Genomic DNA, 26,983 nt, shown 5'->3' with positions numbered 1-26,983 from the left:
TTGCATAAATATAGCTAATAAAAATATCGTACTTATCAATATATAAATTTTATAATTAACATATCAAACTAATTATTTTTCTTTATTGCTAAAGCAAGTAATGATTTCTTCATCCGTCTATCGAAGTATTCAATATTCAGTGACTAATATTATATATTAGGTTAAGTTATATATTAGGTTAAGGATCTAAAATTATATAGAATTAGCGTTTGATGAGTAAAATAGAAAAGAATTAAAATTCTCAACATACTATATTATTATTATTATTTTATATATATATATAATGTAGCCGACCCACCCGCCAGCGCACAGCGCGACCCACCCGGTTTTCCCCCCGCGACGGTTCCAGCCCCACCTCCCCCGACCCCGCAGTCGTCGCCCAGTTCGGTTCTCCCGTCGCCGTTGCTCCGCGAGGTCGCCCCCTCCCGTCGTCGTCGCCCCTCCCGTCGCCGTCGCCCAGGTCAGCCCTTGCCGCCGCCCTTACCGTCGCCCGCCAGAATCCTGTGACCTGACGCGCCGGAACTCCTCGCATGCCTTCCGCTCGGCAGGAAGCGGCGGACCTGACGCAGCGGAACTCCTCCACTGCCTTCCGCTCCGCAGGAAGCGGCGGAGCGTGACATCCAGCTCCCGCTCCCGATCCATCTCCGGTTGATCGCGTTGGACCTGCTGCAGCAAGTCACCGATCCTCTTCACCTTCTGCGCCAACCGCTTCCTGCAGTTATGGTTGGATTAGATTGTCTCCACCGATCGTCTCCACTTTTTTCGATTGAATACTACTTCAAGTGAGGCAGTTAAGATTGGGTTAGTTTGTCGATCACATTGCTATGCTAACTGAAGCAGCCTTCTCTAGAACGGGAAAGGCAGATTTCTCGGATGAGTCGTCACTCTTCACTGATGTCCTCCAGCGAGTCAGGTGCTCCTCTGTTCTCACCTTCATTCGACCCCCATGCTGTTGCTTGAATGCCGACGTTCGTGGCGACGATTTGTGATAGCAGTTAGGTGGAAGAATTAAATTGAGTAGGAGGCGCACCTGCTGGTGTTTTGAGCTAATCAGTATTCGATTCCCCGTCTGCTTGATTGCCGGGCGTAGGTGGCCACAATTTGTGAAACTGTTTGGTGGTTGATTGAATAATTAAATTAAGTAGTGGGTGGACCTTCTTTCGGTCTACTAGCAGTCCCAAATTTAGTGACGACTGGGTGAAATAGCAACCAGTTCAGCTTTGTTCTTGTGCCCCAAATTTAGTTACGTGATCATTATGATGTTTTTTTGGCATGTCATAAGTCTATTTGCCCGTATTAATTTCCCTGATTGTGCAGATGAGAGATTCTTTATGTGAGAGCATCAGGACGAGCATCACCACGTGACTGCTCAACTAGATTATCCTTTCTTCCACAATATATATGCATCTGTTATTTAACATTATCTTACTAAATAGGGGTCTCGATAACCGCTTGATCAAACTAGTCACATCCATATATCTTACAGATTTGATTGCATTAATATTTTACTATTTAAACAATCATTTGCAACGAGAAGCCATATCCACATTTCTTGTTAGTTTTTTTTCTTCAAAATACCAGAGTTTGGTTGATGTTTTCATTTGGTACTTAGGGGCTGTTTGGAGTGCCGCCTAACCCGCCACGGCGCGCCACACTTTTTCCGCCACAGGTGTGGCGGCCGTTTTGAGCGCCACAAGTTAGGCACGCTGTGGCGGGTTAGGCGCCACTCCAAACAGCCCCTTAATTTCTATGTTCTCAGTTATCTCTCTCGCTTGTGCGTAGTCTGAGGACAAGGAGCTGTTGTGCCAGTTCGTGTTGGCTTCTAGCATGATATCCCACGACGTCTGAGCGACAGTCATGAGGGTTATTGTTGGTGCTATCCTCGGTCATCAATGTCCATCAGCTGGGCGCAGGGTAGGTGACAGGGAGCATATTTCTGCTGCTTCTCGCTGCCTCCTTGGGAAGCTCAGCTGTAAGCATGAGAGGTGAGCTAGCTCCCATCTCTTGTGATTGGTCACTTTATGGTGTGTTGATCGATTTACACTTTCAGTCATTTTATATTAAACAAGGCTTTTGTCAGTAGAAAAATTTGAATAGTAATTGGTTTTATTTTCCTTATGCGTTGGCTAGTGAAGGAGGATTTCTTCAGCTAGGACTGTAAATATATTCTAGTAAATCTTCTATGTGCTCTGAATCATCTACGTGCTCTGAATCATCTATACGATCTGAATGAATTTGCTATCATTTGTAGGTGTTTAACTGCTTTGGTCCTTCGAATGACTGGGTTAGCAAGCCGGTGGCACTTACTTTGAATTTAACCTCGGTCAGTACTCAGTATCTCAACCATCTCTCTAATTAGGTTACGTCAAAATGTCATTTTTATTTCCCTTTTTTGTGAAATCTATGGATCTCTTGCATCACATACTGAAGAGTTTCAGAGGCACTACCAGTCCAGTATACAATTGTTTTATGCCATGCTCTCTTGTATATGAAGGGTTCCAGCGTATGCCTAAACAACAACAACAACAACAACAACTTAGCCTTTTGTTCCAGCGTATGCCTAAACAGTGCCCATAAACTCTGTAAAGGCAATTTAGTTTTACGCACTGCATACATAAATAGGACATTAGTTTATGTTCTACGATTTGCACATAGAATTGCTATTGATCAAATCAGATGATAAGAAATGAAAATTAAGTTGTATACTACTGATCAAATTGGTTGACAATAAACCTGAAACTAGTTGTAGGCAATGCCCACTGCATTACTACTGATGAAATCTTCTGACAATAAACCTGCTGAAATCTGAAGTGTAGGCTTATGTCAAGGTAGATATATGTATCAGTTCATTGCTTTGCCCAAAAAATAAATTTGTCCAATTCATTATTGGAAGTACTATGGGCAAGAATCAATAATAGCCTGAATATTGGACTACCCAGTTGTAAGTAATGGGTTGGATCTGAAATCCATATGCTATAATTAAATCGAAGCACACATTATAAGGGGAATGAAACCTTCTTGACCTATTTATTTTGGAGGTGACTGAACTACAAATATCCAGCCAAAGGGCAAACAAGTCATAAAATATACTACTAGAAGTGATATTCCAGCTCACTTGTAGTAGTAGTGATATCCATGAGGCAGTAGGTCACTAGAGTATTTTCATACGCTAGAGGTCAGCAGACAAAGCTGGTAGCATCACACTTGTTATCAGGTTAATAATATTTTTTTTATCGAACACTTATCAGGTTTATAATAACAATGATTCACACAGTAATCTCCAGCACTCCCTCACTTTGCGGACATGAATGGACTCTCCTGCAAATTAATGGATGCGATTGCGGCTTCCAATCTCCGCGACGATGGCTTCCTCCTCACCTTGAGCAGTGGAATGCTTTGGAGACCCGCCGCCCCTGCTGTGCTTGGTGCGCCTCCATCCCATCCTATTTGATTCCCCAACATTTTTTCTGGATAGGTATGGGCGACTTGTCCAGGGATGAGCTTGTTTTAGCCTTTCTAGGTGGCCGAATGTTTAATTTCATCATCACTTCACCGTCTTGTAGCAGCTCAGATCTGTCCATCGTCCTGCCAGATCAGACCAGCGTGGAGCAGCTCAGGAGAGAGATTCAGATTTTTGGATTAATGGCTTCTGAATCCCCCGCATGGTGTAAGGTGCCCATCTATCCTCACCATTATTGGACGATTCCCCTCGTAGGTGCTGATGCTTTATCCAGGTGTAGCTCAAATTAGGTTGTATGTTGTTGCAAACAGCATCTGCGTGATCCTTATCCAGTTTTCCTTCCATGTTATTGTCAGTGTGTATTGCACCTAACACAACATCGATTTGCAGGATTGGTTCTCAACCGAGCAGGGTGGGTGTTCCAGAGCAGGCAAGAGAGCTGGAGAGGTACGAGCTCCCTAACTAATTGACCGTAAATAAGCTAGTATAGTAAATAGATAAAAAAGAACATGCTGTCTCTATTATTTCAGCTGGGCTGATATTATCAATTAGTTCAGATAAAGTCCCTTGCTGGTGATGACATCCTGATAAATTTTCTTTTCCTCACACATTTGACAAAGGTTAGTGCATATTGACTTGCTGACTCACAGTAGTCTTAATTGACACAAAGCAGACGTGGCTTATGTCACGAAACAAAGCAATGATATCACAAAATCTACAAAATTATATTTTTAATGCCTCCAACCCATGCAGTATGTTTGCTTTGACCAGATTGCACCGTCCGTTCCGTGACTTTGTTTGACCGAGCTTCACCAGAACTCAATCTCTCTAGAAAAAACCACCAGGAAAACCAGCGTGCCTGCAAAACTAGGGGACGGGGAATATCGCGAGGAAAGCTGGGCTCGTGGAAAAAAAAACTGGACGTGTGCGCTGGTGCGGGGTGCGACGGGCGGACAGCTCGCGCTGGTAGCGGCGGGCTTGGGTATGGAATAGTTATTCCATATCCAGGGTATGGAATAGGGGTGTGTGTATATATATATACAACGAGGTTAAAATGTAACAAGGTGCATTTGCTATAGCAAATGCACAGACCTTGGGAGCGCGCGCCCCACGCCCCGCGCGTTGGCGACCAACCCACAGCGCATCCCGGCTTGGCCGTGGCAATGCGGGCCCACCAGGCGCTAGTGCGCGTGGTTGCAACCCCGCGGTGCCCCACCAGTTGCAACTGACGGTTGAAACCTGGCAGCGAGGGCGGTTGCAGCGCGGGTCCACCTGGCGCCCCCTCCCCCCCACTACGCGCCGGTTGCAAACTTGTGGTGTGCATCTTGCGCCAATTGCAACATCACGAACGGGGGCAGGTGCAAGTTGGCTGTCGGGAGGAGAGATGTATTCACGTTTGGGCAAAATAAAAAAGGGGGCGCGTGTTTTGAATAGATAGAGGAAAATCTGAAACGCCCTATCCCCCAATCTCGTCCAGACCAAAAAAGCACCCCGCTGCCACCGCCGCTGCCCCCAATCTCGACGGGATCCAGCTGCGTTGACTGAACAATTCGTCCTTCTAAGGCAGCATTTGGAGTGTGAAATTGAGCATTACTGTGATATAACAAAGGCAAAGCTAGTCAATATCTGATCATCCCATCGCCCAATCTTTTTACATGTTATGCAATTGATGCACTATAATCATTGCAATTGTCACGTGCAAGCAGTTGCAAATGGTTTTATTACATTTTTTACATATAGCATTTTTTTCGTGGCATGCCGATATTCATCCCTGTATGCGTTGAGAGGCACTATTTTGTTTATGATATCAACCTCATTCATAAGCGCATCGATATATTAGATTCAATTGACTACTATTGGACGGACACCAGCCCTGAACCACGCCACCAGCCCATAATTGACAAGCTGCCCATCATGGATGCTGCATTCCAGAAGGTCAGCAATAATAAATTCCCTCAGTTTGACAAATGGAGCACGCCGATCATTCACGTGCCAAAGCAAGCTGGCCCTAGCGATTGCATGTTTTTTCTTTGGAAATACATGGAATTTTGGGATGGTGGGTGTCCAAACATTGATATCAACCCGGTGAGCTTTTTCTTTTTTCTTTTTCTGCTATAGTGTGTTTCATATATTTCTTTTTGTGTTTCATATATTTTACCATCTGTGTGTATGTCTTTTTTCACTTCATCCCCCCTACCCCGTATTTATTTTTATTTATGTTGAATTACCTTTTTCCGTACAAGGGGATGATATATAGAGTTGAGCTCATGCACTTTTTGGTGTTCCACCCTCTGAACCAAGCTGACCTACCCGATGAATTGGACATCTACAGGCTTGGTGGAAGAAATATCGACCGGAATGGATCCAAATGAGGGGCTTGAAAGTGATCTATTTTGACAGCTGCAATGTGTTGTAGCCATTGACAGTCTAAAAACCTTTGGTGTCTGTAATGAGGGAGTGTTTGTGTATCACAACTTGGTGTCCATATTTTATCTTCACAGTCAGCCGTAGCAACTGATGTACCCCCATACTTGCAATTGGGGAGCACACAAAGTTACAATCCGCTTGATGTATATATTCTTTTGGTTGCTATATATAGTTTGCATCTTACGTCTGTTTCACTGCGTTTGCACACAAGTTGCAATTATTCTCCAAAACACGTTGCAATCGGTATGTAGCAGATGATTTTCTTAGAGTTTTAGTTGATTGGCCAATTCGGTTTCAACTCCCTTTCTACAAATATTGCAATTATTCTCATAGGAAGGGTGCAATCCGTATGCTGCAGATGATTTTTTTTACTTCTTTTGCTTTTTTCCAGACACGTTGCAATTGTTCTTCCAGACATGTTGCAATTGATATACAAAACAAACGTTGCAATTGTTCTCCTAGGCATGTTGCAATTGTTCTCCCAGCCATGTTGCAATTGTTCTCCCAGCTATGTTGCAATTGGTATAAAGCACACACGTATGCTTTTTGCCACCAGAGTTACAGTTTGTCGGACAATGTAGTTGCAACACTGCGTGTGCACAAAGGTTGCAATTGGTGTTAACACAGTAGATTTATCCAAGACTTTTTATTTGGAGTTTGTAATTTGCACAGTAGAAGTAACATTTTTTTACAATTATTCTCACAGGCATATTGCAAACGGCATGTAGCACATAAATTTTTTCAGAGTTTGTCCTTTCTGCTTTTTTCCCACGAGTTTTAAGTTGGTCGGCCAATATAGTTGCAACCGTGTGTACAGAAAAGTTGCAACTGTTTTCTAAAGAACGTTGCAATCGGTATGCAGCAGATGATTTTATGAGTTTTAGTAGAATTGGCCAATATAGTTGCAACTTCCTTTCTACAAACATTGCAATTATTCTCACAGGCAAGGTGCAATCCGTACGCAGCGGATAATCTTTTTACTTTTTTCTCTTTTTTTCCCAATAGAGTCAGTTGCAACTTCGGTTGCACACACATTGCAATTGTTCTCCCAGCCATTTTGCAATTGGTATACAGCATACACGTTTGCTTTTTTGCCACCGGAGTTGCAGTTGGTATAGTTGCAACTGCGCGTGCAGATAGGTTGCAATTGATCTTAACATAGTAGATTTATCCAAGATTTTTTATTCAGTAATTTGCATAGTAGAAGTAACATTTTTTAATCCACTTTTGCAATTTTTTGCAGTTCAGTTTTTCTACATGTGCAGTTTCTGAATAAATTACTATTTTTTTACAAGGAGCATCACCTTTTTTATTTGCAGCAGCACCTTATTCCTAGTAGTTCACACGCCCACCTCTTCTCCCCAGTCTTCGAATAAATTACTATTTTTTTACAAGGAGCATCACCTTTTTTATTTTCAGCAGCACCTCATTCCTGATAGTTCACACGCCCACCTCTTCTCCCCCAGCTTCTGATTGTCGCGCCCCCTGTTGCACCTCCTCTGTTCGTAGTGCTGCTTTCTTGTGTTGCAGCCACTTCATCCTGATTCAGGTCATTTTCCTCATGCAGATCCCTTATAATTTTCGGCCACCCTCTCTTCGTTGGGCGCCATTGTGTGTCTTGGCACCCCTTTTGGTTGCGCGCGCCTCTGCTGCTTTGCTTCGATCAAGGTTTATCGGGCATATTATGTTGTAATGTGTACTCCAGACTCCACGGGTGCTGCATTCCCTGTAACCATAGTTTTGCCTTATATATGTGCTGAGCAGGTTACCATCAAGTGGAGGCTCAACATTATTTTTCTTTTGCTTCCCAGGGCTTCTGCCTTTTGTGCGCGATACAGGGGGCTCAATCAGCAACGGTCCATCATACAACACAGATGATGCGCCCTCTGTTGCTGATAATTCATCATCTGCACTTCTTGGAACATTTCAATGCCTGGATTAATCTTATCCAGCTATCTGTTGGTCTCCTCACAAGCACGGTCCGACCTACTTCCTGCTCTTCCAAGCATCATCAATTTAGGTAGCAACTTTGATATCCGAGTCTGTTCTTTGCTTGCTCGCGCACCGATTCGCACACCGTCGTGCCTATCCCACGCAACTTCCTCTCTTGCATCACGTGTATATCTTTTCAGTATGTATTTTTTTTTTGGATCCTCCTCACCTGAAGATGGGTGAAGGCTCTAATGATGTGCATGCAAAATAGCCCTGCATATTTTAAAAAAGATGCACATGTCAGAGACATTGCAATTCGTGTTGGATATAAATTGCAACTGTCTGCCCATAAAATTGCAATTGCATACTTTAACAGATATTTTTACAAAGAGGGGGGAACAGCTGCAGAGACACCATACCTATATGTTTCCATTGTTTGCATTCACAGCTACATTCACCAGCCTCCTTATCTGCAACAACATTGAATTCATGTCACGCCCAGCAGAAACTCCCCTTCCTATTTTCATGCCTCACCAACCACCCATTCTTCTCTCTTGGATCCAGATTAGGCTCAATAAAAAATATTGTACTGTTATTCTACTGCTTCTGTACTCTTGGTACACAGCCTTTGCGTACACCCTGCTTAGTTGCTCATCGAACTTTGCTTTGCATGCTCGAACCACCTCAGCCTGCATCACCATTTTTTTTAGTATGTTTGTCTTTTTTTCCACCCAGCCTATGAACAGTGGAGCAACTGGGTAGCAGTAACAATTGCAACTATCATATTAAAATTTCCTTTTTTTAATCTTACCTGGGCGTAGCGTGTCTCCCCGGCATCCATATGGTCCGCATATTGAAGTAAGTCCAGCATCCTTTTAGCGAATATGTGCAGGCTTGTACTTTCACTAACATAGTCATCCTTGAGCACCCTATTCTAGCTTTCCGATCTCTGTGTTGATGTCATCCTACCACAGTACATTCCCTTGGTGTAAGTTGCAATCCATCTCTCCCTCTTATCCCACAGGGCTTTTATTGCTGGGTGATAAGCAATACCACATTCGTCAACTAGCTCCCGTCATTCGACCTCGAATTGTGTTGGCCCTAATGGATAATTTATCAACGATTATAATCTTTCTTTTTCTTTCAAGTTATGATTCTTGTGGAGGGTGTACAGCTGGTCCAGCTCAAACTCCCACGGCCTTATGATGTGCCAGCAGCAGTTTCTATGTTGTGATTTGTCAAAGACCATCTCTATTGCCTGCCTCATAGCCAGATCTTCATCTTATAACAGACAATAAACTAGGGGAGAAACAGCATCAAGAATACTAATCAATAGCAATACTGTAGTCAATAACATTGCAACCAGTCAATATTAAGTTTGCAATCAGGATACTAGATAAGGAATAAGGCACGTCAGGAATACAGACCAATGGAAATACAGTAGTCAATAACATTTCAACCAGTCAATATTAAGTTTGCAATCAAGGTACTAGATAAGGAATAAGGCATACCTGTCAGGATGACATGAGCCTGCCGACCACCCATGCATGCCATGAAGATCTCAAACAACCATTTGAACAATCCAGAAGATTCGTCACCAATCAGCGCTTGTCCAAATGTGACATTTTTTAGGTTATTGTTGGCCCCAACAAACATGGCAAGCGACGTATGCTTACTATTTGTTTTTTGTGTTGTGTCAAATGTAATGACATCTCCAAAGTCCATATACTCAGCCCTCTGGCTTGCATAGCTCCAAAAGATGTTTTTCAGCACCCCATTTTTTGGATCTGCATCTACATCCCAGTACTCGTTGTTCACTTTGCACTCCCTGAAGAATTGCAAAAGTTTGTTAAGATCATCCTCTCTTTCCACCCTAGTTTTCTCCGCCTTCCTGCAAACATAAGAAAAATAATAGAACACTGTTCTTTAGACCAAATTTCAACGACATGTCGCAATTCGTATATGGTGGAAAAAACAACAGCACCTGCATGTTCTTGATGTCCTTCTCTGTGAAACCCCACATATGGCGACCATCATACAGATCCGCTATCACATTCAGTGCCGCCTGATGGGCAACCCCATTTCTTGTCATCATATTAAATATATCACACATGCCCTCTCCCATGTTTTTGTGGGCGTGCACATACCTTGTCATTCTCGGAGATAGCTCCAGTTTGTGGTTGTGGGCTTCCTATACATGGTCAAAGTATCACATGGTCAAAGTATCATAGCTTCCGCTTCTTGTCCTCCTTAACTTTGACATATGCAGGGCAGCCGCACCTTTTTTACCCTTTTTAAGTCTTTGCTAGTCCTGGCAGTCCTTAAACTGAACCCAGCTATCTTCGCATAATCTTTGTTAAAGTCGTAAGCATCATCATTCATTGCAGAGAATACCTGCCTCACTCTCGGCACAAACACAGGAGCTATATTTGGATCCTGCGAAAATAACAACACAGAACATGGGTGGAAAATTTTAATAAATCGATGAAAAACATATTACTGCAATCACAATTTTGTTAGGTGGCAACCAAACTACTTTGTCAGGTTGCACTGCGCACACACCCCAAGTTGCACTTCAGCCCCCGACAATAATCCCAACCCTGGTATAAAGCATGTTGCAACCGCCTGCAGCTGAACTTGCAACCAATCGCCCCACATGGTTTCAAAACACCCACCGCTTGCAACCACAACCCCCTCCCTCCCCAAGGCTGCACCCCTGACATAGCACACAATTGCAATGCCCGCCATCCTTTTTCACGGCCACAGAAACAGATTTCTTTACATCACACAGGCACAGGGGGCAAAGTGCTTATTGGGTCTCGGTTTCCCCATCATTCATGTAGACCTTCTCGACTTCCTTTACTTGACCCTAAAAAAATATTTTGTACCAAACTAGGTAAGCGAATAAAAAAAGAATAAAACTAAACAAAACGTAATGTGAGGGAAGACTGTGTAGGGGGGTTCAATAGAAACTCACAAAGAAAGCGGTGGTGAGAAACACCCTATATCCAATCGAATCTTCCTTGTGGACAATGTCATCATAATGATGGCAATGGACTGTGAAATCTAGTATAGAAGAATCGCCATCTTTATCATCAGCAAAGGTTGCATTGCCATCAAAAGAGATGAAGATGTTGTGACCAATCGGAGTCGTGCTGTGTGTAGGAAAAAACAAAAACAAAAATAAAAATATGTTACCAAAACTGTATATGGGGGGGGGGGGCTGATTGAGAACTAGTTGCAGAAGGGATGAGAACTAGTTGCAACAATGATATATGTCTAATTGCAATGTGTGTGTACTTACCCCTTCAAAATCTCATCTGAGGCAATCTTGTTCCTGAGGGCAAGTGCCTTTGCCAGGGGTACTTTCGGGCGGGAATCTGGAAGTTTGAAGGGAGATATGTATTTCCTTGGTCTCTTCTTCAACCTCACTCCAACATGTTTGAAAATAAACTTTTGGAACTGGTTGAATTCTTGTGAACCTTGTTCATGTTCCCCTGGGACAACCGAACAGGCGGGGTCTAGGTGTTGATGTCATCAATTTGATCCTCTGGGAAGCTTGGATCACATGCAGATGTGCTGGGGCTTGCCTCGTTGGGGATACTGCTCTTCAGCTTAGAAACTTCTTCATCGGCAAGCTCGCGCAGCTGCATCAACCGTTTCGCATGTTCATCACGCCGCGCATGCTCATCTTTAGTGAGCTGGGTCTTCGCCCTCTTGTTCTTGCCAACTGCCTTTGCTTTTGATTGTTTCTCTTACCAGCAGCAACCTTCTTGACGGCCTCGGCATTCTTTCCTGCCACTTCCAGCTGATGGTCACACTTTTCCGCAGCAGCATCAAGCTGCTTAGCTGCTTCTGTTTCCAAAACCGAGGAAGACCTGGTCGTGCACGTACTCCTTCTGATGTAAGTAAGTGGTACTTGATCCTTTTGTTCCTAGATGGGTTCTTCAGAATGTATACAGGTTGCAACCATTTGCTGCAGTAAAATTGCATAATGCGTTCTTCTTACCAACAGTGTATATGAAAAGAAACTAAAACCAGATGCAATCAGTGAGATAGACCAGTTACAAAAAAAAAACTAAAACCAGTTGCAACAAAACAGATTAGAAATGTATGTTTAGATATGGTTAAAAAAATAAATCAAACTTGACGAGATTTGCAACTGTAGCAGTGAGTCAATTGCAAAAACAACAATATGGAATAAATTACTGGAACAATATGGTTAAAATTGCATAATGTAAGTTAGTTTAGTTGCAACATGTAAACGGCAAAAGAAATGCGAGAGAGTCAAAATACTAGTGCTAACCAGCAAAAAAGAATGCACATGAAAAAAACTAGAAAAACAGAAAACAGAGGGGTAGAGCAAAAAAAAACCTTACATCATAAGTTTTTGCGGGTATGTCGGTGTGGCCAAAGAAATTATGAAAACTGCAGAGAGAAAGTAGCTTACATCAGATGTGCCTGCTCTTAGGGCTGTCCCTGACTTGGGTGCGTCCTGGAGCGCATCTCCATCTCCCTCCTTGCTCTGGGTCTCATCTTCCATCTCGGTTGTTTTATTCTGTACAACACAAATTGCAAATAAAAGGTCAATTGAATTGCATATTGTGCCTGTGTGAATTACTACAATACAAATTGCAAACAAAAGGCTAAAGAAAATAACTGCTGCATTACCTGCACCTGGTCAGCGATGTAATCAACAATCGATGAGCTTTGTATCAAGGTGCAAATAGAATCTACACCCTAAGAAGGGCCGCGCAATGCAGATGGGGTGGGCGGCATGTTGTTTGCTGAAGTGTCTATTTCCTGGGCATCAGCATTGCCGTGGCTACGCGATGGGGTGGATTGGCGGCTGTTGTTGCTATCCTCATGGTCATCCGGGCGTGAAACTTTAATTGGAGAAGGGGCTGCAAACTCTCCTTCAGCTGTTTCTGAATCACCTGCTACTGGGGCTTGATCTGGATCAAAAGTTGGGGTAGTGCCAGCTGCATGTAAAGTATGCGCTCTTGATGAATCGTCATTCATCGCCCTACACCTCCTCCTAGCTTAATTGACAGCAATCTTGTCAGCCCGGGCATCAACAAGCAGCTTCTGCATCGCGATGAAGTACTCATGGTGGGCTTTTGCCGTGAGCTCTTGTGCCCTACTTGTATACTCAACAGCCTTTGCCATGAACGTCTGGGCCTCACTGGTGCTGTCATCAAAAGCCTTCAAGATCCTCTACACCTCTAACTTCCTGTTTCTTCCAACTACATCAGCAATGCTCTGACCAAAGGAAGCATCAAAACTGGGGTAGCGATAAATGGATGGCGGCTGCAAATTGATGGCAGCATGACCGCCAGCCTCATGAGCAGAAGTACCAGCAATAGCGGATCTCCTGTGATCAACTTGAGGGGCGGGGGCTGCTACGCGGACAGCGGCTGCCACTGCGGCAACGGCAGGGAGTCTGTAGCAGGTGTCAATAATACTCCTCAGCTGCCAATAATTTTTTAACAAATAAGAAAAGTTAGACACATGAAAAAATAGGAAAACACAAAAATTGCAACTGAGATAACTGCATGGTTGCTTCTTGGGCTGCACTGCAGTTGCCACACAAACAGAGGGGCACTTAAAAGATGAAAAAAAAAAGAATAAGGGGATCAGGGTAGGGGGCAGGAGAAAAGAAGGGGTGTTTGTGTGAGGGTCTTACCCTGATGTTACCAAACTCAATAGTCCCACTATAGGAATCTCGCCTATGATCCATCATAGATATCTCGTCAATGGTCTTCGTATCCAAGAAAGCACATCAGGGCAGCGAGAATGGGTTTGTGTCTAAACCATGCTGCAGGTTATCAACAAATAACATCTGCATATAAACAAAATCAGCATATACCTTGTGGGGCAAAAAAAAGAAGTTGCATAGGCTATATGTAATTGCAACTGGTACATTATGTCAGCTACAACACAAACATTAAAAAAAATAGATTGCCAATATTACAAAACAACAGGGTATATGAAAAAAAAACTAAAACCAGTTGCAAACAGTAAGATAGGCAAGCTACAACAAAGAAACTAAAACCAGTTGCAACAAAAATGAAACATATTAGGAATGTCTGTTTAGATATGGTTAAAAAATAAATCAAACTAGACCAGATTTGCAAACTGTAGCAGTGAGCCAATTGCAAAAACAACAATATGGAACAAATTACCACTATTGGTTGAGCTCTGATTACAAATGAAAATAAATCTGAGACAAAATGCGACAAAAACTGTAACAAACTACTACTGTGAATATAGCACAGTTGCAAAGAGAAAAGAAAATAAAAAAAGAAGTACATGAGATAAAAAAAATGGCACCGGTAAAATGGGGAAAAAAGCTAACCATTAAGAAGATTCTGCAGCCAGTGATCAGTGCATTGATGCCTTTCTCCACGAAATCCTTTTTTTACGGATGAGCAGCTTTGTTGAGATTGTCTACCACAGCTTTGCACCAGTTCTTGTTGCCGATATTCTGCAAATCTTCAGTGAATCTTACATCCTCAAGCTTGATGTAAGAGTTTGTGTTGGAGAACAGTAGCGACTGGAATGCTCACATGAAGAATGCGTTTGTGGCAGAACCAACCTGAATTATACCAGCTCAAGTACGCGAGTCCACTCCCGAGGGCTCCAACGTGCTTCAAGCGGTATAGTCCCTTGGCCTGTCGGGTAGCGTCCCGATAAACCACCGATACACAGGATCAAATAAGGTTACCTCACACGAAGGTGAGTCCAGAGATACAGTCACCATCACATTTTACATCACAAGGAAATTACTTTACAAGAGTTTTCAATAATAGTGCAAAGTTCCAAATTTAGAAAAGTTATTACAAACTGTTAGAGTTATGGTTTTTAGCAGCGGAAAACATACGCGATGACTTACGACACGTCGTCAAGATGGATGTCATGCTAAGCCCGGGCACGACATCACTCGGTATCACCAATGTTGGTCGGGGACGGATCCCATTCCACGGACCAACCTTCTGGAAGAGCACAGGGCCATGACAGGGGAAGAGTAGGGTCTTCAAAGGCTTTACCTGAAAAACATAAAACTAGCAAGGCTAAGGCTGAGTATACTAATACTCAGCAAGACTTACCCGGGATTGGATATACTTTAGCCCATAACTAGACTCATGAAGGCATTGTAAGGGCTCTGGGTTTATTTTTAGCTGAAAAGCAACAAAGAATATAACCTATTTTCAAGTTTTAGCTTTCAGATTCTAGCTTGATTAGCCATTCTAGGTAAGCACCTATACTAAACAAGCAAGATAGATATTATCATCCATCAAAATTATTCCATCAGTAATTACACTTTTTACTCGATGTGGCAGAAGGGATAAGCAATCTCAATCCTCGTGAGAGGCGGACGATTCTGAATTGAATTTTTAACCTTGCAAGGTAAACCTAACACACACGCTTGGAACATCCAACGATAGTTCCGAAGCAACCGTTTGCCTTTCATTCCGGGTTGTGGACAGGCCACCACAAGCGACTGCAGGACCGTACGCACACCCAATGTGTACAGGACATACGTCTGTAGCGCGACTACAAAACCCGTATTCCTGTCTGCCTTGCAGAACGTACTCCCACACGTCGGTGCGTGTGAACATAAAACAAAGATTGAGTGGTGGGAGGTATGTCCACTTGCCGGGCCGATTGGTTACTAGGCTTACCGCTTACCATATTTCGCGGCATGTGGCTAGTACTTTCAAACGCTTAGCCACCACTACCACACATTTCGACCTTAAAGCTTTTATCAAAATAGACAGGGTAAACTTCCAGGTCATGATACAGCACATGACCCTGTCCGTCATCCTTATAGTGATTGCAGAATTGTAAACAAGCAACTCCTATATCGCGCGAGTGACCGGAAATCACCCGACTTTTACCGGTCCTATTTAGCAGAGCATCTAAGCGATAAGGACTCGGGTTCAATACATTGGATTCCTAAGAGATCATGCAACTAGGGTTTCATCTCAACTCCTAGACTTAATGCATAAGTATAGATAAATAGACATAGATTGCAGTGTAAATAAAGTAGTGGGATATGTCCGGGGCTTGCCTTTACTGGTGGGACTGAAGTCAGAAATGTCAATATCTTCCGAACTTTGGTTCGGGGCTTTAGTTAATCCCTTGGTGACGTTTATTTGGTCTTCAGGAACATCCTCCATAGACTCCGGGGAGATCTCGTAGGTACTGTTGCCGAAGTAATCGTATCTACATGCAATGCAACATTTCATTCAAAGTGTGCACATAAAACTACCTTACTTCACAATTCAATTGCAAACCAGCATTCATACAACATACTATTCACATATCAACCAAAAAGATCTGAACTAAACCTAGATAGAGCTTTAGGGGGGACAACTAACTAGAATCGGCTACTCGTTGAAGATTACAACAGAGCCGATTGGAAACAATAGAGGTTTAGCCGATGGAAAGGTGCATCCTGTTCCTAGATGATCGATGAAAGCATCGATTACTTTAGTAGAGGGATGATTCCTAAAGCCGTTGTCTTAACTGAGATGTGCTTAAGTGTTATTCTAAGTAACTAAGTGTGGTTATATCGACTCGATTACGTCAGCACAACAATTGAGTGACGTATAGCCGAACGGAATGTGGTTAAGGGTATATGACCGATAGATATATAGCCGATCTCTCAGTCGATAAATTGACTGATAGAAGTATGTGGATAAGGATGAGAAAACTAAGGATTGATCGGCCATAACTGATATGGAGAGTAACTAAAATCGGTTTGGATAGGTCGATGGCAAGAACCTTAAGATCGTGTGTGCATCTCTGATATATCGACTATGTGCAGCCGATGTAGGACAGAACAAAAGAATTGTATCGGCAGTAGCCGATACTAGAAAGGTAACAACTATATCAGCTAACCAGCCGGTGGTAGAAACATCGACTGACAGCTGTTACACAGAAACATCCTAGACTCAAGGGAAACGAATGCTTAGCGGCTGAACTGATAGCCGACGCTGAGGCATAACCGTAGAGATGTTTTGGCTAAGCAGCAGACATACACAAACTAACAGGGATCCTTTTACGAAAAGGATCCTAAGGAAATGGCAATCGAGACCAGGTTAAAGTTTAGATGGTAGGGATAAAAGCACTCATATGAAAGGTTTAACGAAACATCACATATTTCTATTTAAGATCTATATTCTATGGCTTACTTTTCAGTTATAACACAAGCATACAATATAAAGCACAACAAAACATTCATTCTCTAACATTTGACCTAAACCACACATCAAAGACTTTCACTCAAGATTACAACATAAAACTTGTAGGTTTTGACTTAGGGTTTCAAACAAAACTGATTTTATACTTTTATGAACTTCTTACGAAAATCTATGAAATGTAGAAGTTCATCGATTTGAAATACAGAAAGCTTTGGAAATTTTACAAAGAACACCCTAGAACTTTCTAAAACATAGCAATCAAGTCCCTGGTCCGGGAAACAGATAGCAGGAAGTTAACGACGATATTCCGGCAAAAGAGTCGCCGGCATTAAGAAGAGTCAGTAGGTCAGGGCAAACCTTGGTTATGGAGAAGAACGGACGGAAAGTGAAGTCCCGTGGTGAACAGGATTGGCGAAGAGAAAAGTTCGACGGTGATGAGATCCCGTGGATGACGAAGAAGTTTGCCGGGAAAGGTTGCCGTGGGTGGAAGATAACCGGAGAGACATTTCTCACGTGATCCGTGGCGATGATAGTTGGCTTTTAATCTGCTCGCGTGTGACCCGTTGCCTTGCACGCGCACATACCTACGGAATCGAGCCGAGCCGGCCACTAGCAAAATACTCCCGCTCGCACCCGCAAACGTGCCGGTTCAATTCCGCACGGACCTCCGCGTGGATCAAGAGAGCTTGCCGTACCTAGCTGCACCTAGCTCCTCCGAGCTCGTCGCACCAGATCACTGCCTCCGCTTCGTCGCCTTTCCTTTCGGCTCGTTCCGCCATAACTACTCCTCCGCCTTCGCGAGGACCGTGGTTTGCTTGCATTAGAGCCGTGCCTTCCGTTGCCCTTTTCTCGACGGCCTCTAATGTCCCTCACGCGCGATCCTCCTGCACTCAACTCGGTCGTAGCCTGAGCTCGCCCAGTGGAAACACTGCCATGCGTTGCACGTCGCCGCTCTGCGTGTCGTTGCCCTGCTCGTCAATGCCCTGCATAACTCCTCCTCTTCCTGCTGCTGGACACGCGCTCGCTTCGGCCTCGCCGCGTCACATCTGCACATGTCTGAGCCGCGCGCATCCTTGACCCGCTCCCACTTCGCAGGCTTAGCTTCACTTCTCCCGCGGCTAGCATTTCGTCGAACACCTTGGCTGCGTCCTCGATACGGCTACCGCGTTCCTGCATCTCGCGCAACAGCTTTCCACCGTTACTCCTCCTGCGCGTGCCGTTGCTCGGCACGTCGCACTCCAGCATCGCCTGCTCGCGCTCATGGGCCCGCTCTGCTCTGGCCGCCCAACACTTGCACACACCGCCAGCTTTTGCGCGTCATCGCGCGCACGCTCGCGCCACCCGCTCGGTGTCGCTCACGAACCGCTCCAGTCCTGCGCTTGCCCGCTCACGCGTGCTTGTTCGCGCTGCTGTTACTCCACCCGTGCGCCTAAGCCGCTTCGCTCCAGCACCGCCCGCGAGCCGCTCCTGTGTCGCCACCGCGCACGCCTGCTGCCTCACCCGCGCGCCTGGCCACTCCGCGCGCCACTGCTCATTTCGGGCTGCTCGCCTCCGCCCGGGTCTCGCACCTGCTGCGCTCGCACGCGTCCTAACACCTGCCGCTTGCTTGGCTCACGCGCGCCGCTCCCGCGTCAGCGTTCGCGTGCTCTTGCTCCTGCTGCCGCTCCAGCCGTACCACCCTTGTGCCTGCTGCCGCGCTCTCCGCGTCCGCCTGCACGCCGCTCCGCTGCTGCCTGGCCAGCCTCCGCCCGAGCCCGAGCCGCTCGCTCGGCTCCGCCCTACGCCGCTTGGGCTCTGGCCGCCCAGCGCCCTGCCGCCGCACGCGCCTGAGCCGCCTACGCCGCTGGCTTCCGCGCGCCCGCCTGGGCCGGCCCCGCTCCGCGCCGCCGCCGCTCGGGGCCCACGCCGGGCCGCAGCCGCTCGGCCCCGCGCAATACCGCACGGGCCGCGGCCGCCCGCTCAGGCCGCTCAGCGCCCGAGGCCGCCGCTCGCCTCCCGCGACGCCCGCGCGCCCAGCGCCCAGCTCTGGCGCCGCGCCTTGCTCTGCCCGAGGAAGGAACCGAAGGAGGCAACAGGAGGAAGAAAAGTGGAACTTGGATGGAGCTGCCGGTTGGAGGAAAGAAAAAGAAGGAAACGGCAGGATAAGGAAGAGCAGAGAAGAAGAACAGATGGACTTTCCCAAGGATCTAAACGCAATTTTAGAAAACTGCAGGAACCTTTCTGTAAAACAAAGATTTCCCGTTACTCTAAAACCCGAACGAAGAAAAGCCCAAAATGAAAGTTGGAGAGTTTTTCAAGCTCTATAACATTGCTTTAGGGCTCAATTTCAAAAACTCAAAACTTGTATTTTTGCACGTGAATTTTTGAACAAAAGTCGGATTTGAATTGCTTTTGTCCTAAAAAATGAAACTTTATAAAATTCAGGACCTAAATGCAAGCATTTATGACACGTCATAATGACGGGATAGACTCGTCATAATGATTAGATAGACATGTCATGATGACTTGCACTTTTACACTTCGGTCTTGAGTAAATTTAAAAGTTACTTTTGTAAATCAAACGTTTGCATAAAAGGACTTGTACTTTTATAAAATTACATAAATACCCTTATTTTTACCACTTTACCCAAAATTTTTACACAGTCCAACACTTGCATTTCTAATGCAACTTTTGAATAAATAAATATATATTTTTACAAGGGATAAAATAAAGAAAATATGTTTACAAAACCACCTTTCACTTATTTTGAAATTACCCTAATCCAAATACATTTTACAAGAACAACCCTAGGTTTTTCTGTAATTACAAAAATACCCCTTTTTACTTGCACTTTAAATTTTCAAAAGCTTCACACAACACAAACAAGCTTTACACTAACAAGCACATATTTCACACTAACAAAATATTTGCCTAGCATTACAAATACATGAACTGTCACAGCGTTGAGCCCTAAATCTCTAGTGAGCATCCTGTTCTTGAACCCTTTCTCAATATCTGAAACCTTGATACCAAGATTGGGGTTGAACGCACTGCCACATATTTGCACTCCCAACTCCCTCCGCTTCACACGAGCTTCGTCGTCCTTCAGGAGAGGTGGGTCGCTGCCGGTATTTGGGATCTGGAAGACACACCAGACGCTGTGCTCGGTGATTGCTATTTCTTTACCACCACCGATCTCTAGTTTCATTGTTTTTGTGTTAATCTTCCGCATAAGCAAACTAAGCAATTGCCTATCCAAAGATTGTGGCTTAAACAGCAGCAGTCCCCCAATATTCTTTGCACTTACTTGAGCTTTGAGATTTTCATCAAGAGCTTTGACAATATTTGTAAATTTGGAAGGAGAGCATCGAATGGAAACAGGCCTCCTCTTCGGGTCAAGTGGCATGCCAGCACCAGCAGCGGGAGTAGGGGAGGGGTTGTGGCGCAGCTAGAAGGGTGACCGCACATCTGGTTGCGGCGCCTCTTCCTATTGCATCCCTGCCTCGTCTCTGCTGCATCACCAATCTCATCATCTGAAGCTGGCGAAAAATCTGGGTCTTCTTCATCACTATCCTGACTTCCTCAATTGGGTGGGGTAGGAGATTCGAGCCTCAGTACCTTCCTCTTGTTCTTCAACATCATTTTGGGGGAACACTGCATATAAAAAAACAGCATAACTGACAGTTGCAAAAACACATGTTAAAAAAGGGGTGGACAGACCAGAAAAACCACCATAACTCACAAAATGGTGAGGCCAATTGCAAACATGGCTACATATTGATTGCTACTCCTAGAAAACGAAATGCTTAACAGAAAAATCCACAACATAAACATGGGGGAATTAGCATTTCTTATACACATGTTAATAATAAAACATCTATATTCCACATGCCCTTGGAGAAAATTATGTACGTAGGAATTCAGCTAAAAATAAAGAAGAAACACATCATTTTGATCCAAGGGGAAAGACGCCGACCAATTACACACCACCATGCAACCATCACATGGATTGGAGGGCCCACAACCAAAGCAAAACATAGCTCGGGGCATCAACTATAGGCACAAGGGCCCACCTATCAAAGACTCAACCGAAGATGAAGTCGGTTGGAGCCAAGGCCAGGTCGGCCGAACTCATGGTTTGGCCGAGCTCCACCGCCTTTCCCCTTCCACGTGGCGCCTCCATAGCTCTCCCCAATGTCAGAATGTCGGTTCCAGGAAGCTTCAGCTATTTTGCAGGCCGAGAGCTACCATTCTAAGCCTATAAACACAAGGGGTCCCTATAAATGAACACACCAAGATGTAGTCCTCTCCTCGCTTGTAAAGGTCTTTAGGCTAGTGGAGTGTAGGTGGAGAGTAGTTCTTCAAGGTCTTCTAGTCTTCATGAAGAGTTTGGTATGGTCTTGTATCTTCTCTTTTATGTAATGACTTGAGTTTAGTAATAAAGTTTATTTCCTTATCTTAGCTTATCCTTGCTTCATATGCTTATGGGTAGTATGTGATCCTTTCATGGTTTATACTTGAATCTTTTATATCTTGCATGTTTAGTCGGGTGACATATCTAGGCCACGGCAATGGTTTCATCTCCTATAACTGGGCGCTCTAGAACTAAGGCTCCTGATAGAGACGGATGTCCTTGCGCGAGGCTAGAATGGTAATCGATAATGCAGACGTGGTGTCTGGGTTAAATGTTACATTTGAATGCAGTTCATCCCATGGTTAGATGAGGTAGGCGGCAGGTGGTGACAGTCCTATCCGTCCGGCGTAACCCTTCCCATTCGGATAGTGGTGGTAGGAGGTCCATAAAGTAGTCGAGTTAGCTGGTGGCTCTTCTGCCAGTCATGTGCGGTTCTTCCGGTAGTGCTGGGAGCCTAGAACCCGATCCTAAGCATGTGTATGTGTATATGTATACAAGTATGAGCTACGCTTGCTTAGATAGAAATAAATCTTTATATACCCTTGAATGCTCTCTTATCTCTCTAATCCTAGTTTCTTATATCTGAGTGGATATATCTTGTGTCACACTACCTCTCAATTATATTATCAATTACCCTTTTTCAGACTTTGGATATTTAATCATGATATTTTTCTAAACTTAATAATTCTTTAAACCACTGCCTACCCTGTGGAAATGTAATTACGGCACCCGGGATTACTTACGGGTAAAATTCTACAACGGTATTTTGTGTGCTTACGGATTTATCTATGACGCTAAGAAACGCCAACAATTAGCATTTTTAGTGGATACAGATATAGATAATCTAGATCTTCAGACATCCATATCCATCACTAAAAGTAGTCCTGCAGAAAATGATAGAGTGGTCACCATCAGCGCGATACGGTGCAGTACCATATTACCAAAGGCGTTGAAGTTTGGGCCACTAGATCAGAAAGAAACCAAATATGCATATTTAGTTAGGCTTCTGAAAAAAAACTCCGGCTTGTCATGTAATGGCATGAATCAATAGAAAAACAGAGGGAGTATCATTGCCAGTTCTGTTATTACAAGTGCTGATTCATGACATGAAACGGTTAGTGTTAAGTTCGCAGCTCGTTTTAAGAAACTCGTTACCTTTTGATATACACTAAAAATGTAAGTTATCAAACAAATGTGGACAACTCACTTATACTTTAAATGTAGGTCTTGATAGTGACCACCTCGCATTGGTGATGGGAAGATGAAGAAGTATAATTATATAGCCATGCAATGAGAATCAAAGTATCATAAAAAATTATGAATTGGTACTTTACTTTTCGGGTATTGTTTTTACCCTATTTTGAAGTGTAATTGTGATTTTGCTCTCATTTTTTAACTTTGTGATTTTATCCTTTACTATTCATAAGTCAATGCAATTTCAATCCTAATCAATGGTCAAATCAAGGGCAAATATGTAAAGATCAAAGGCAAAATCGCAATGACTTGTGAAAAATAAAGAGTAAAATTATAAAGTTAAAAAATAAGGGTAAAACAACAATTGCACTTCAAATCACGGGCAAGAACACCAAAAAATCCTTCTTTTTTTAAAGGTTTCGTACTTTACTTTTTATATTATATACTCCCTCCCTTCCAAATTGTAGATTATTTTAGCAAATCTAGATATATATATAGACTCTGCTATGCACCTAGATATACAATTGTGTCTAGATATATAGCAAAATTTATATATCTATATTTAAAAAACGACCTACAATTTAAAATGGAGGGAATAGTATTATTATACGACCTGGCGTGGCCTCGTGGGTGGGTTTGGCATTCGGTGGCCTTCGCCGTCTTTACGGTCTGCACGGCTCCGCCACTGGCCGGCACCACCTCTTCCCTCTGCCATGCTACATTCACGAAGACTGTGGGTGGCCTTCCACATGGTGGCCGCACCTCGAGCCTCTCCTATCGGGCCACCCACCTTGACGGTAAGAATCCTACAACGTTACGTGCTTCTCGGCCTCTTCTGCCGGGAGCTCCTATATGCCTTCTGGAAGGTACATAAGGAGTGTATCTTTAAACCCAACTAGCGGCCCAACAAAGTCCAATTACCAATCTACTAGACTTTTTCCCCACTTAAATCTGTTCCGTGCGTACGCTATTTTTTCCGTTCCCATCGTGTTTCTCCAAGCTTCTTTAATTTTTTTTATACGTGCAAGTGGTTAAAAAGGGGAAAGTACCGGGTGGGAACTTGAACTTGTATATTTGAAGTTCCAAATACAACATGCAAATACTGAATACATATTTGAACTAGCTTCATTAATATACAAGTATTGACTGGCTTCATTTCCAAAATAGATAATTTACATTGGAAGGCATGATCGATCACTAGTACATTGCCTTGGGCAGAATCAAAGACGTTGCTGAAATCAGTGAAAATTGACAAAGATTGGTGCTTCAATAATCCAAATTTGGTACCACCAGATATTCCAGCAACCTGAGCTATATAAAAGTAAAGAAGAAAGTCAACATTATTAACTTGGTAGGAAAGCAGAAATATAAAAAAATAAAAACGAAACACAGACAAATTGAAAAGCTGCAAAGATCAGATAAACAATCAAGAAACATAGATAGCTGCCTTTCATATGTCCATACCCAGACTATCATATCCATAAACTTTGAAGAAAACCTATTGTTCTTGTAAGCAAGAAGATGAAACACTATTTTTCTGACTCAACAGTAACAAATCAGCCTCCAATGAATAATGATATATTATTTCATAGTTTATTTCTTGGATTTATCATTTCACAGTATTTATTAAGTAACCTGGAAGCCTCCATATTCTCTACTAGACACTCCTGATTTTTCAATCTCAGATCAAACCTGAACAACAACAACAACAACAACAACAACAACAACAACAACAACAACAACTTAGCCTTTTGTCTCAAGCAAGTTGGGGTAGGCTAGAGATGAAACCCACAGAAAACAAGAATAAAAAACACAAAAAGGGCACAAGCCAAAGGAAGAATTAGGGGTTAAACAAAAAGTAACAAAGGTCACGGTTCAGGTACGTTAATTGCTAATCTCCAAGCGCTCATATCCATAGCTAATTCCTTAGCGATATTCCACTCCTTAAGGTCTCTCTTTACCGTCTCGTCCCAAGTTAGTCTAGGTCTACCTCTACCTCTCTTTACATTATCGCCCCGCTTTAAAACTCCACTACGCACCGGCGCCTCGGGAGGCCTCCGTTGTACATGTCAAAACCATCTCAACCGATGTTGAATCACCTTCTCCTCGATAGGTGCCACCCCTACCCTATCTCGAATCTCTTCGTTCCGGACTCTATCCCTTCTTGTATGCCCGCAAAACCAACACAGCATACGCATCTCTGCTACACTCAGTTGCTGGACATGTCGCCTTTTTGTAGGCCAATATTCAGCACCGTATAGCATCGCCGGGCGAATCGCCGTCCTATAGAACTTACCTTTTAGCCTCTGTGGTACCTTCTTGTCACAGAGGATGCCCGAAGCCTACCGCCACTTCAACCAACCGGCTGAAATTCTATGTCTAGCATCTTCATCAATGTCTCCATCTTTCTGAAGCATTGATCCTAAATACCAGAAAGTATCATTCTTGGCCACCACTTGACCTTCGAGGCTAACGTCCCCATCCTCATGCCTAGTCGGGCTAAAGTCGCACATCATATACTCGGTCTTGGTCCTACTCAGTCTGAACCCCCTCGACTCTAGCGTGTGTCTCCACAGCTCTAACTTCATATTAACCCCTGCCCTACTCTCGTCAACTAGCACCACATCATCAGCAAAGAGCATACACTAGGGGATATCACCTTGTATGTCTTTTGTGACCTCATCCATTACCAAAGCAAATAGATAAGGGCTCAATGCTGACCCCTGATGTAGCCCTATTTTAATTGGAAAGTCACTTGTATCGCCATCACATGTTCGAACACAAGTCATCGCATCCTTGTACATATCCTTGATGAGGGTAATATACTTAGTTGGGATTTTGTGTTTTTCCAAGGCCCACCACATGACGTCTCTAGGTACTTTGTCATACGCCTTCTCTAGGTCAATAAAGACCATGTGTAAGTCCTTCTTCTCCTCTCTATATCTTTCCATCAACTGCCGCACTAAGAAAATCGCCTCCATGGTCGACCTCCCAGGCATGAACCCAAACTGGTTTTGGGTCACCCTTGTCAATCTTCTTAGGCGATGCTCGATAACCCTCTCCCAAAGCTTCATTGTATGGCTCATCAGCTTAATCCCCCGGTAGTTGGTACAACTTTGAACATCTCCCTTGTTCTTGAAGATCGGTACTAATATACTTCTCCTCCATTCTTCCGGCATCTTGTTTGACCGGAAAATTAGGTTAAAAAGCTTAGTTAACCATACTACCGCCCTCTCGCCCAGGCATCTCCACACCTCAATGGGGATGCCATCGGGGCCCATCGCTTTACCTCCCTTCATCCTCTTCAAAGCCTCCCCGATCTCTGCCTCCTGAATCCTCCTCACAAAGCGTCTGTTGGTATCATCAAATGAGTCGTCCAACTCGAAGGTAGGACCCTCATTTTCTCCATTAAACAACTTGTCAAAGTATTCTCGCCATCTATCCTTGATCTCCTCATCCTTCACCAGAAGTTGATCTGTCCCATCCTTGATGCATTTGATTTGGTTTATGTCCCTTGTCTTTCTCTCGCGGGTCCTAGCTATCCTATAAATCTCCTTCTCTCCTTCCTTCGTACCTAGCCGTTGATAAAGGTCATCAAAAGCCTGACCTTTCGCTACACTTACAGCTCGCTTTGCAGACCTCTTTGCCAATCTATAGCCCTCGATGTTGGTTGCGCTCTTGTCGAGGTGAAGGCGTTTGAAACACTCCTTCTCCTTAATAGCCCTTTGCACCTCGTCATTCCACCACCAAGTCTCTCTCACTTCCTGCTTGCCTCCCCTACTCACACCAAACACTTCTTAGGCCACCTTCCGAACACATGTCGCCATCTTTAGCCACATATCATCTACATCTGCTCCTTCTTCCCAAGGCCCCTCGCCTAGCATCCTCTCCTTAAATGTTTGTGCCTCTTCCCCTCTAAGCTTCCACCACTTCGTTCTCGCAATCTTGGCACGTTTGTCCCGGTGGGTACGTACCCGAAAACGAAAATCCGCCACGACAAGCTTGTGTTGGGGGACAACACACTCCCCAGGTATCACCTTACAATCTAAGCAGGCATGTCTATCCTCTCTCCTAGCAAGGATAAAATCGATTTGGCTCGAGTATTGTCCACTATGGAAGGTCACTAGATGGGATTCCCTCTTTTTAAAGAGGGTATTCGCTAACAGCAGGTCGTAGGCCAACGCAAAATTCAAAACATCCTCCCCCCTCGTTCCTACTACCATACCCGAAACCTCCGTGTACTCGCTCATATCCTACATTAGTCGCACCCACATGGCCATTGAGGTCTCCTCCTATGAAGAGCTTCTCACTGATAGGCACGGTACTAACCATGCTATCAAGATCTTTACAGAACTGACTCTTGGAGC

The 26,983-nt window shown here is 44.1% G+C and overlaps 1 protein-coding gene across 34 annotated transcripts; it reads left to right on the top strand.

Moving 5' to 3' along the window:
• Positions 1-314: 314 nt before the first annotated feature.
• Positions 315-6,074, top strand: LOC112880621. Of its 34 annotated transcripts, none has more exons than XR_003226399.1 (9): positions 315-460; positions 549-913; positions 1,783-1,914; positions 2,252-2,323; positions 3,249-3,425; positions 3,564-3,672; positions 3,817-3,907; positions 5,301-5,545; positions 5,793-6,074. XR_003226399.1 is itself a non-coding variant. In XM_025945339.1 (9 exons), the coding sequence occupies exons 5-9, from the start codon at positions 3,305-3,307 to the stop codon at positions 5,830-5,832; spliced, it is 666 nt and encodes a 221-aa protein (XP_025801124.1). In that variant the 5' UTR covers positions 315-460; positions 549-913; positions 1,783-1,985; positions 2,252-2,323; positions 3,285-3,304; the 3' UTR covers positions 5,833-6,074. The 34 variants fall into 34 exon arrangements, 1 of the variants encoding a protein (XP_025801124.1); XR_003226397.1 differs by having other exon boundaries at positions 1,783-1,972; XR_003226401.1 differs by having other exon boundaries at positions 1,783-1,985; positions 3,285-3,425; positions 3,593-3,672; positions 3,851-3,907.
• Positions 6,075-26,983: the final 20,909 nt, after the last annotated feature.

The sequence above is a fragment of the Panicum hallii genome, chromosome 2 (assembly GCF_002211085.1).
Source record: "Panicum hallii strain FIL2 chromosome 2, PHallii_v3.1, whole genome shotgun sequence".
In the NCBI taxonomy this organism is placed as follows: domain Eukaryota; kingdom Viridiplantae; phylum Streptophyta; class Magnoliopsida; order Poales; family Poaceae; genus Panicum; species Panicum hallii.
The sequence above is the reverse complement of the archived record's forward strand: the minus strand, read 5'-3'. Positions and strand labels throughout refer to the sequence as shown.

What these genes read in the sequence shown, in the direction of transcription:
- LOC112880621 (XM_025945339.1), top strand. Translation starts at nt 3,305, where the DNA reads ATGAATGGACTCTCCTGCAAATTAATGGATGCGATTGCGGCTTCCAAT. An exon ending in CAGGCAAGAGAGCTGGAGAG is followed by an intron (nt 3,908 to 5,300) that starts GTACGAGCTCCC and finishes TCGATATATTAG; the next exon opens with ATTCAATTGACTACTATTGG. An exon ending in CAAACATTGATATCAACCCG is followed by an intron (nt 5,546 to 5,703) that starts GTGAGCTTTTTC and finishes TTTCCGTACAAG; the next exon opens with GGGATGATATATAGAGTTGA.